The sequence below is a fragment of the Salvelinus namaycush genome, chromosome 2, assembly GCF_016432855.1.
Source record: "Salvelinus namaycush isolate Seneca chromosome 2, SaNama_1.0, whole genome shotgun sequence".
Classification (NCBI taxonomy): Eukaryota; Metazoa; Chordata; class Actinopteri; order Salmoniformes; family Salmonidae; genus Salvelinus; species Salvelinus namaycush.
In genome coordinates, this window is record NC_052308.1 from 77,308,459 (window position 1) to 77,320,489 (window position 12,031).

A 12,031-nucleotide genomic window follows, 5' to 3' on the forward strand; every position below is an offset into this window, starting at 1 on the left:
CCTGAGGGCCGCTGGTCTGAACGCTTCCACAGCTCACCTGGCCGACTCTAGGTGCTCCGCCCACGAGGATCGTAACGGCACGGTGTGGTACCAGGTGGAGCGCAGGGAGGGACGCTGTGGGAACACTCTGGAGGTGAGAACACGTTAACTCAATGTCTGACTGGAGGTTGTTCAACAATGGAAGAGTTTAGACTATAACTGATCCTTAATGTTAGTAGGTCTGTGTATAAGACCTTAATGTTAGTAGGTCTGTGTATAAGACCTTAATGTTAGTAGGTCTGTGTATAAGACCTTAATGTTAGTAGGTCTGTGTATAAGACCTTAGTGTTAGTAGGTCTGTGTATAAGACCTTAACGTTAGTAGGTCTGTCTATAAGACCTTAATGTTAGTAGGTCTGTGTATAAGACCTTAGTGTTAGTAGGTCTGTGTATAAGACCTTAATGTTAGTAGGTCTGTGTATAAGACCTTAGTGTTAGTAGGTCTGTGTATAAGACCTTAGTGTTAGTAGGTCTGTGTATAAGACCTTAATGTTAGTAGGTCTGTGTATAAGACCTTAATGTTAGTAGGTCTGTGTATTAGACCTTAATGTTAGTAGGTCTGTGTATTAGACCTGAATGTTAGTAGGTCTGTGTATAAGACCTGAATGTTAGTAGGTCTGTGTATAAGACCTGAATGTTAGTAGGTCTGTGTATAAGACCTTAGTGTTAGTAGGTCTGTGTATAAGACCTTCATGTTAGTAGGTCTGTGTATAAGACCTTAATGTTAGTAGGTCTGTGTATAAGACCTTAATGTTAGTAGGTCTGTGTATAAGACCTTAACGTTAGTAGGTCTGTGTTTAAGACCTGAATGTTAGTAGGTCTGTGTATAAGACCTTAGTGTTAGTAGGTCTGTGTATTAGACCTTAATGTTAGTAGGTCTGTGTATTAGACCTGAATGTTAGTAGGTCTGTGTATAAGACCTGAGTATTAATTTAACTGTGAACACTTTTCTTCTATTTCAGACTAACACCACCCATGCTGTCTACTCCAACAGCTTATTCGTTTATCCAGTAGATGGGAGGAATGACTCTCTCTCCCGACCCGTGAGCTTTCCTCTCTCCTGTGTCTATCCTCTGGGGACAGAGAGCAGTCTGAATGTGGCCATCAGACCCTACCTACTGTGAGAAAATACACAGAATGTTTATTAAGTTTATTCTGACAGAACAGTCATTACGAAATCAAACTGTTTTGAATAATTCTGTCCTCTGGTTTTCCAATTGAAGATATTGTTATACATGAAACACCTACATTAAGAGTTAAGAGTTCATATATAATAAGTGTTTGGAAGTCTTAAGGGGGGCTCCCGAGTGGAGCAGCGGTCTAAGCAGTGGTAGAGGCGTCACTGCAGACACCCTGTTTCAAATCCAGGCTGTATCACAACCGGTTGTGATTGGGAGTCCCATAGGGTGGCGCACAATTGGCCCAGCGTCGTCCGTGTTTGGCTGGTGTAGGCCGTCATTGTAAATAAGAATTTGTTCTTAACTGACTTGCCCAGTTAAATAAAGATTAAATAATAAAAGATTTGTTCACACGTTTTTTTGTAATAACTTTGATATCTGAAGTTATCAAACTGTCTAATATCTGATGTCATTTGGCTTCATGTTCACCTCTTGATAGGAATAGTCGTGGAGCTGTTGGAGTCGGTGCCAAGGCCAGAGCCTCCATGTTTCTGTATCGTAACTCAAACTACACAGAGTCTTACCCAGCTGGTGAAGTCCTCCTGCCGATTGGTTCCACTCTGCGCGTGGGCGTGTCCGTAGAGGAGTCCGGGATGGAGCGTTTTGTTGTTGTTCTAAGGGACTGCTATGCCAACCAATCCCCCAACCCTGATAATCTCCCGCGGACCTACATGATTCAGGACAGGTCCATGACTCTATTCATCAGCTGTTTGCATGTCTATGTGTGTTTGTTTTGTGTGTGAAGTATGGTATGTTTGTTGCTGTGTACGGTCTGTGTAGCCGTGCATGCCTTGAACCCTTTGCTGTTTCTTGGCTCTTCTCCCAGGTGTCCTACAAATCGTACCCAGGTGACCGTGGAGGAAAGCGGCTCGTCCCTCAGGGCTCGCTTCTCTGCTGCGTTGCAGGTGGACTACCGTTACTTCTTCCTGCACTGCAGCCTCAGCCTGTGTGACCAGAGGAGCTCCTCCTGCACTCCAGTGAGTCCTCAACTCCTCCACAGTCTCTCTCTGACTCTTTGACTTTTGTGTTTAGTCTCTATGACGCAGTGCTTGGTCTCTCTGACATAGTGGTTGGTCTCTTTCTCTCTACAGGTGTGCTCTGGAAGGAAATCTCGCTCTGTGTCTGATACTGTCCTCCTCAAGCCCATAGCCATCGGGCCAATCAGCTGTGAGTATTTCATTCCAGTTTAGTTCATAAGCTAATATACCACCTAGGCTTTAGGCAATAAGTAGCTGACTGCTGTCGCCAAGCTGTGTTGTAGCGACCACCTGCTGGGTGCCAGAGAACGGTGGCTGTTTCACAGATTCAACATGTAGATTCTTTGGGAAATGATCAGGAAAATGATGGCCTGGTCAGAGGAACCGTCGTTCTGGTGTGTTTCCTCTCTAACAGTCAGATTCTCTTTGACCCCCAGGGGCCCAGAGTCTGGAGTGAGCCTTGGTACCCCCAGCATATGAAGGATGGCAGGGACCCAGAGTCTGGAGTGAGCCTTGGGACCCCCAGCATATGAAGGATGGGGTCCCTCCTGCACTACTCCCCTGATCTCCATCCCAACCTACAGCCCAGTGTAACTTTCAAGGGCACAGAAATACTCGTTTAGATTCTAAGTAATGAATTGATGCACTACAGTGTGATTTCATTGTACTGTGTATGTTGTATACACATAGACTTGCATTGTTTTAGGACTGATCATTTCCTCACATCATTGTGTAAGTTCCAACCAAACCTGAGTTGCTGTGTTTGTAAGTTCCAACCAAACCTGAGTTCTGTGTGTGTATGCTGTGATTTGATGATGTCAATAAATAACTCTGTATGATGATGCTCATTGTCTAATGATTGTCTATTTAACAGGTTGTAAACATAGAAATAAACAGGTCTATATTTATTGTAAGGCAGGTTAAACACATATTTACAAAAGGCAGAACAACAGAGGACTAATTGACCATAGAGGATTTTAGGAAAACTGGCTAAACTTGTTAAAGACAAGTGACATTCATGATATGTATTTAGTTAATGTACTGAACACTTCCTAGGTTGTTTTACCAAAGCAGGAAGACTGATTGGTGTATTGAACTAGTGCTATTTAAGTTCCACTGTAGAAGAACACAATTAAAGTCTTCAGAATGACCATGACAGTCTGAGTTGTAGTTTATGATGCTCCTTTCTTATGGCTCCATTGTTACTGTTGGTTGAGGACCTTCCACCTCTCTCCATTGTTACTGTTGGTTGAGGACCTTCCACCTCTCTCCATTGTTACTGTTGGTTGAGGACCTTCCACCTCTCTCCATTGTTACTGTTGGTTGAGGACCTTCCACCTCTCTCCATTGTTACTGTTGGTTGAGGACCTTCCACTTCTCTCCATTGTTACTGTTGGTTGAGGACCTTCCACTTCTCTTCATTGTTACTGTTGGTTGAGGACCTTCCACCTCTCTCCATTGTTACTGTTGGTTGAGGACCTTCCTCCTCTCTTCATTGTTACTGTTGGTTGAGGACCTTCCATTTCTCTCCATTGTTACAGTAAACTCAATGTGGGTGGTGCCTTCAGGCCTCGTGTGTGTGTGTGTGTGTGTGTGTGTGTGTGTGTGTGTGTGTGTGTGTGTGTGTGTGTGTGTGTGTGTGTGTGTGTGTGTGTGTGTGTGTGTGTGTGTGTGTGTGTGTGTGTGTGTGTGTTCATGTGTGCCATATTTCCTTGCTCAGACCATCATGTACCCAACTCAGTTGTGAATGTATGTAATCAAACCAATGACCATCAAGGTTAACCAGTATGTTTGATTGTAGGACAATCTGGAAGACAAACAACTACACGCGGACTCAAACTGGAGCAAGGTCACTAAAAGTGTTAACGAATAGCCCAGGTGGGAGTTGTGTAGCCTAGGAAACGATGTGATCATAATCAAAACATTAAAAGCACTGTTATCTTAAATATATTGTTATCCTTTCTCAAACCCTCTAATCAGTCATCAGGAAATAATGACTCTTTATTCTAATAGTCACACGTCTTCCACTGCCCTTCTACCATTGTGTATTGAAAGCCCACTGCTCCACTCTGACATTGGTCCTCTGTGAATGGTACGTTCATTCAGCTTGATGTAAGTAATGCAGGGCTGTTGTTGTGGAGAGTCCACAGAGATAGTATTGGTTGGATTAAATGATGTCTTAATAATGTTGAGGTTTCAACTAAATCGAAACTTAAAATCTATTCTGTACCAAATAGCATGTGAAAGAAAGTAACCCTTTAAAACATATATTTTAAGGTTCTTGCACGCTTGAGCCGAAGACTTCTGTGCAGAATGATGACAGCAAACTGGTTGTTTCTTCTCTTGGTGATCATCTCAGGTAGAGAAGAATGGTATTTTACATGCTGTAGATGATAAGATGGTCTGAGGTTAATAGGGATACTAGTAGGGACGTATGTGGGATCGAGGAGATGGTGATAAGATGGTCTGAGGTTAATAGGGATACTAGTAGGGACGTATGTGGGATCGAGGAGATGGTGATAAGATGGTCTGAGGTTGATAGGGATACTTGTAGGGACGTATGTGGGATCGAGGAGATGATGATAAGATGGTCTGAGGTTAATAGGGATACTAGTAGGGACGTATGTGGGATCGAGGAGATGGTGATAAGATGGTCTGAGGTTGATAGGGATACTTGTAGGGACGTATGTGGGATCGAGGAGATGATGATAAGATGGTCTGAGGTTAATAGGGATACTAGTAGGGACGTATGTGGGATCGAGGAGATGATGATAAGATGGTCTGAGGTTAATAGGGATACTAGTAGGGACGTATGTGGGATCGAGGAGATGATGATAAGATGGTCTGAGGTTAATAGGGATACTAGTAGGGACGTATGTGGGATCGAGGAGATGATGATAAGATGGTCTGAGGTTAATAGGGATACTAGTAGGGACGTATGTGGGATCGAGGAGATGATGATAAGATGGTCTGAGGTTAATAGGGATACTAGTAGGGACGTATGTGGGATCGAGGAGATGATGATAAGATGGTCTGAGGTTAATAGGGATACTAGTAGGGACGTATGTGGGATCGAGGAGATGATGATAAGATGGTCTGAGGTTAATAGGGATACTAGTAGGGACGTATGTGGGATCGAGGAGATGATGATAAGATGGTCTGAGGTTGATAGGGATACTAGTAGGGACGTATGTGGGATCGAGGAGATGATGATAAGATGGTCTGAGGTTAATAGGGATACTTGTAGGGACGTATGTGGGATCGAGGAGATGATGATAAGATGGTCTGAGGTTGATAGGGATACTAGTAGGGACGTATGTGGGATCGAGGAGATGATGATAAGATGGTCTGAGGTTAATAGGGATACTAGTAGGGACGTATGTGGGATCGAGGAGATGATGATAAGATGGTCTGAGGTTAATAGGGATACTTGTAGGGACGTATGTGGGATCGAGGAGATGGTGATAAGATGGTCTGAGGTTGATAGGGATACTAGTAGGGACGTATGTGGGATCGAGGAGATGATGATAAGATGGTCTGAGGTTAATAGGGATACTTGTAGGGACGTATGTGGGATCGAGGAGATGATGATAAGATGGTCTGAGGTTGATAGGGATACTTGTAGGGACGTATGTGGGATCGAGGAGATGATGATAAGATGGTCTGAGGTTAATAGGGATACTAGTAGGGACGTATGTGGGATCGAGGAGATGGTGATAAGATGGTCTGAGGTTGATAGGGATACTTGTAGGGACCTATGTGGGATCGAGGAGATGATGATAAGATGGTCTGAGGTTAATAGGGATACTAGTAGGGACGTATGTGGGATCGAGGAGATGGTGATAAGATGGTCTGAGGTTGATAGGGATACTAGTAGGGACGTATGTGGGATCGAGGAGATGATGATAAGATGGTCTGAGGTTAATAGGGATACTTGTAGGGACGTATGTGGGATCGAGGAGATGATGATAAGATGGTCTGAGGTTGATAGGGATACTAGTAGGGACGTATGTGGGATCGAGGAGATGGTGATAAGATGGTCTGAGGTTGATAGGGATACTTGTAGGGACCTATGTGGGATCGAGGAGATGATGATAAGATGGTCTGAGGTTAATAGGGATACTAGTAGGGACGTATGTGGGATCGAGGAGATGGTGATAAGATGGTCTGAGGTTAATAGGGATACTAGTAGGGATGTATGTGGGATCGAGGAGATGATGATAAGATGGTCTGAGGTTAATAGGGATACTAGTAGGGATGTATGTGGGATCGAGGAGATGATGATAAGATGGTCTGAGGTTAATAGGGATACTAGTAGGGATGTATGTGGGATCGAGGAGATGATGATAAGATGGTCTGAGGTTAATAGGGATACTAGTAGGGATGTATGTGGGATCGAGGAGATGATGATAAGATGGTCTGAGGTTAATAGGGATACTAGTAGGGATGTATGTGGGATCGAGGAGATGATGATAAGATGGTCTGAGGTTAATAGGGATACTAGTAGGGACGTATGTGGGATCGAGGAGATGGTGATAAGATGGTCTGAGGTTAATAGGGATACTAGTAGGGACGTATGTGGGATCGAGGAGATGGTGATAAGATGGTCTGAGGTTAATAGGGATACTAGTAAGGACGTATGTGGGATCGAGGAGATGGTGGAAGGTGCAGGCATTCAAAACGACTTGTGTATAGATACAGATTTTGTAATAAGGATAATCTTGTACTTGTTTGTTGGCATTCAATGCATTTGACATACTGTATTTAGGGTGAATTGTAATGCATACGTTTTCAACCTAATATATTAACTCACAGTTTTTTTTGGTGCAGGATTGGTTGTAACCAGCTGTGGTGTGTGTGATGTGGGGGAGGACTATATCAGTGTTGGTGGAACATCCTGCTGTGCAGACCCCTGCCTGCACTACACCGTACTTAATGACGATTGGCGTGCCACCAACAACAATGCCAACGTTAATGGCGAGCACTGCGACCAGAGCATCAACTGGCAGGGCTGGTATCGCCTGTTCCTGGGGAACACCAGTGTTCAGATGCCAGAGAGGTGTGTGGACAGTTACATGTGTGGGACCGCCTTCCCCATGTGGCTCTCGGATCCCCATCCCCAGCTGTTAGACGGGGTGGTTCAGAGGGGTGTTTGTGGGAGCTGGTATGGTGCCTGCTGCTACTGGAGGCAAAATCCCATCCATGTCAAAGCCTGCTATGGAAACTACTATGTCTACAAGTTTGTCCCTACAACAACATGCAACATGGCCTACTGTGCAGGTATATTGCTATCGTAAAGGGATTATCCCTGATTCTTAAAGACACAAAGAATGTTCAAACAACTAGACATAACAGCCATTTAACACTACCTCTGTCTCTTCCAGATGTCAGCACCACGGTGTGTTCTACATGTGGAGTGTTTGATGCCTGCGTGAGCGACAATGAGACCAACTGGAGATGTGAGACGAAAGGTGAGTGTATAAACTGCATTGTCACATCTGTATTTTTTCAAACACTATGAAACGCAGAGATTTAGGGGTGAAATTATGCATCTTTAAGATGCGTATCTTTTAACCAATAAGGGCAGAGGAGGCGTGGTATATTTTTTTTTTTTTTTTTTTTTTTTTTTTTTTTTTTTTTTTTTTTTTGGGGTGGTATATTGGCCATATGTCACAAACCCCCAAGGTGCCTTACTGCTATTATAAACTGATTACCAATGGAATTAGAACAGTAAAAATACATGTTTTCTCATACCCGTGATATATGGTCTCAGATACCACGGCTTTCTGCCAATCAACATTCAGGGTCCCAGCCCTGAATGATGATTGGTTGATAAGGCAGCTTGGGGGTTTGTGGTATATGGCCAATATACCACGGCTGAGGGATGTATGCAGGCATTCCGTGTTGCGTGGTGTATAAGAAGCCACACAGGGATCTCAGTCTCACACATGTACCTGTTCACACACCTTATTGCTTAAATAACCTCCTGAGTTGTTTACTTAGCTCCAGAGCTGGTGTGTGGGCGGAGCCTCCTGAAGGTGGGCCTTCCAAATGTTTACCTGGAGGCTGCTGGTCTGGATGCTTCCTCTGCTCACCTGGCCGACCACCGCTGCTCCGCCCACGAGGATCGTAACGGCACGGTGTGGTACCAGGTGGAGCGCAGGGAGGGACGCTGTGGGAACACTCTGGAGGTGAGAAATATTTTCACTTTATGTTCAAGAAGGTTCTATATTGCTGTCCCATCCCCAATATTTTCACTTTATGTTCAAGAAGGTTCTATATTGCTGTCCCATCCCCAATATTTTCACTTTATGTTCAAGAAGGTTCTATATTGCTGTCCCATCCCCAATATTTTCACTTTATGTTCAAGAAGGTTCTATATTGCTGTCCCATCCCCAATATTTTCACTTTATGTTCAAGAAGGTTCTATATTGCTGTCCCATCCCCAATATTTTCCCTGGAGAAGTTTTATGAATTATTACTAAACATACACTTTAGTTGGTTTGCATCTTACTTTGTAAATGTATTAAAAAAAAAAAATGTAACCTTGAGAACAAGTTAGTTGAGAACAAGTTCTCATTTACAACTGAGCTACACGGGATGCAATGGTGCCTTTCGGACAGTTCAGATTGTTGGTGGAGGAACCTCTGCTTGTTTTTTCAATTGTGTTTTTGTATTTTTGTGTTTTCTATGTTCCTGCCTTGATTTAAGTATGTGTGTCTCTAACATTTAATGTGTAGTAGCTGCTGGTCTTGTCATGAGACCTTGGTCTCAATAGGACTCCCTGCTTTAAATCAAGGTTAAGTAAATAAACAGGGCTGAAGACGAATATGACAGTGTTAACGGTGGTTAATTGTCAAACACATCACTGTGATTTCACGGCAGTCTACACATCACTGTGATTTCACGGTAGTCTACACATCACTGTGATTTCACGGTAGTCTACACATCACTGTGATTTCACGGTAGTCTACACATCACTGTGATTTCACGGTAGTCTACACAGCACTGTGATTTCACAGTAGTCTACACATCACTGTGATTTCACGGTAGTCTACACATCACTGTGATTTCACGGTAGTCTACACATCACTGTGATTTCACGGTAGTCTACACATCACTGTGATTTCACGGTAGTCTACACATCACTGTGATTTCACGGCAGTCTACACATCACTGGGATTTCACGGCAGTCTACACATCACTGTGATTTCACGGTAGTCTACACATCACTGTGATTTCACGGTAGTCTACACATCACTAATGCAAGCAGGCCTAATAAATGCATGAATATGACATATTTCTTAACCCCCCCTTTTCCCAGACAAACGCCACCCATGCTGTCTACTCCAACAGCTTATTCGTTTATCCAGTAGATGGGAGGAACGACTCCCAACCCTTCGGCTTTCCCTTCTCCTGTGTCTATCCTCTGGAGACAGAGAGCAGCCTGGATGTGGCCATCAGACCTCTCCCACTGTGAGAAAATATGCAGAAAGTCCATTCTGTTTATTCTGTTGTCTTTGTGCAAACTACACTATTAGAAAAAATGTGCCATCTAGAACCTAAATGGATTCTTCTGCTGTCCCCATAGGAGAACCCTTTGAATAACCCCTTTTGGTTCCAGGCAGAAAACTTTTGGTTCCAGATATAATTATTTTGAGTTCCATGTAGAACCCTCTCCACAGAGGGTTCTACCTAGAACCAAAACAGGTTCAACCTGGAACCAAAAAGGGTTCTCCTATGAGGACAGCCAAAGAACCCTTTGGAACTGTTTTTTCTAACAGTGTCATCATTATGAACATTCAACTGTTATTTTAATGTTCATAAAGTTTGATTTGATTTGTAGCTTTACCTCTTTGTACCTTTGTACCTCTTCACAGAACGGATCATAAAGTTGTCAGAGTCGGTGCCAAGGCCAAGGCCTCCATGTCTCTGTACCGCGACACCAACTACACACAGCCTTACCCAGCTGGTCAGCCAGTCACCCTGATTGCGGGTTCCTCCCTGTACGTGGGCGTGTCCGTAGAGGAGTCCGAGGCAGAACGTTTTGTTGTTGTTCTGGAAGACTGCTACACCACGGAATCACCCAGCCCTGATAATCTCCCACAGACCTACATGATTCAGGACAGGTCCATGACTCTGTTCAGCTGTTTGCATATCTATGTGTGTTTGTTTTGTGTGTGAAGTATGGTATGTTTGTTGCTGTGTACGGTCTGTGTAGCCGTGCATGTCTATGTGTGTTTGTTTTGTGTGTGAAGTACGGTATGTTTGTTGCTGTGTACGGTCTGTGTAGCCGTGCATGTCTTGAACCCTTTGCTGTTTCTTGGCTCTTCTCCCAGGTGTCCTACAAATCGTACCCAGGTGACCGTGGAGGAAAGTGGCTCGTCCCTCAGGGCTTCGTTCTCTGCTCTACTGCAGGGGGACTACCGTTACATCTTCCTGCACTGCAGCCTCAGCCTGTGTGACCAGAGGAGCTCCTCCTGCACTCCAGTGAGTCCTGATGTTCTTCTCAGACTCATTAACTCTCTACTTGGCCTTTCAGGTTTCTTTGTGTTTGGTCAGTCTGACTCAGTGTTTGGTCTCTCTGACTTAGTGGTTGGTCTCTCTGACTTAGTGTTTGGTCTCTCTGACTCAGTGTTTGGTCTCTCTGACTTAGTGTTTGGTCTCTCTGGCTTAGTGTTTGGTCTCTCTGACTTAGTGTTTGGTCTCTCTGACTTGGTGTTTGGTCTCTCTGACTTAGTGTTTGGTCTCTCTGACTTAGTGGTTGGTCTCTCTGAGTTAGTGGTTGGTCTCTCTGACTGTTTGGTTTCTCTCTCTACAGGTGTGTTCCAGGAGGAGATCCCGCTCTGTGTCCAAGTCCATCCGCCTCAAACCCCTCACCATCGGGCCAATCACCTGTAAATATTTTACTTTAGTAATGACTTACATAGTTTATGAGCTAATATATTGTATAGGCTTTGGACCTAAATGTAGAATAGTCGGGAAATTAACAAATATTTGTGGCCGATATTCTGGTCAGAAGCACTCGGCCGTCGTTCTGGTGTGTTTCCTCTCTAACAGTCTGATTCTCTTTGGCCCCCAGGGGCCCAGAGTCTGGAGTGAGCCTTGGGACCCCCAGCATATGAAGGATTCCAGGGGCCCAGAGTCTGGAGTGAGCCTTGGGACCCCCAGCATATGAAGGATGGGGTCCCTCCTGCACTACTCCCCTGATCTCCATCCCAACCTACAGCCCAGTGTAACTTTCAAGGGCACAGAAATACTCGTTTTGATTCTAAGTAATGAATTGATGCACTACAGTGTGATTTCATTGTACTGCGTATGTTGTATACACATAGACTTGCATTGTTTTAGGACTGATCATTTCCCCAAACCTGAGTTGCTGTGTGTGTATGCTGTGATTTGATGATGTCAATAAATAACTCTGTATGATGATGCTCATTGTCTAATGATTGTCTATTTAACAGGTTGTAAACATAGAAATAAACATGTCTATATTTATTGTAAGGCAGGTTAAACACATATTTACAAAAGGCAGAACAACGGAGGACTAATTGACCATAGAGGATTTTAGGAAAACTGGCTAAACTTGTTAAAGACAAGTGACATTCATGATATGTATTTAGTCAATGTACTGAACACTTCCTAGGTTGTTTTACCAAAGCAGGAAGACTGATTGGTGTATTGAAATAGTGCTGTTTAAGTTCCACTGTAGAAGAACACAATGAAAGACTTCAGAATGACCATGACAGTCAGAGTTGTAGTTTATGATGCTCCTTTCTTATGACTCCATTGTTACTGTTGGTTGAGGACCTTCCACTTCTCTCCATTGTTACTGTTG

The 12,031-nt window shown here is 43.8% G+C and overlaps 2 protein-coding genes across 2 annotated transcripts; both read left to right on the forward strand.

Moving 5' to 3' along the window:
- On the forward strand, positions 1-3,026 carry LOC120019196 (pancreatic secretory granule membrane major glycoprotein GP2-like). Its single transcript, XM_038962510.1, has 6 exons — positions 1-133; positions 1,001-1,158; positions 1,656-1,901; positions 2,043-2,193; positions 2,308-2,383; positions 2,631-3,026. Exons 3-6 carry the CDS (start codon positions 1,702-1,704, stop codon positions 2,648-2,650), a joined length of 447 nt encoding a protein of 148 aa, XP_038818438.1. The 5' UTR covers positions 1-133; positions 1,001-1,158; positions 1,656-1,701; the 3' UTR covers positions 2,651-3,026.
- Positions 3,027-8,176: 5,150 nt separating this feature from the next.
- LOC120019186 (pancreatic secretory granule membrane major glycoprotein GP2-like) lies at positions 8,177-11,627 on the forward strand. Its single transcript, XM_038962499.1, has 6 exons — positions 8,177-8,384; positions 9,518-9,669; positions 10,074-10,322; positions 10,533-10,683; positions 11,015-11,090; positions 11,276-11,627. Exons 3-6 carry the CDS (start codon positions 10,120-10,122, stop codon positions 11,293-11,295), a joined length of 450 nt encoding a protein of 149 aa, XP_038818427.1. The 5' UTR covers positions 8,177-8,384; positions 9,518-9,669; positions 10,074-10,119; the 3' UTR covers positions 11,296-11,627.
- The last annotated feature ends 404 nt before the right edge of the window (positions 11,628-12,031 follow it).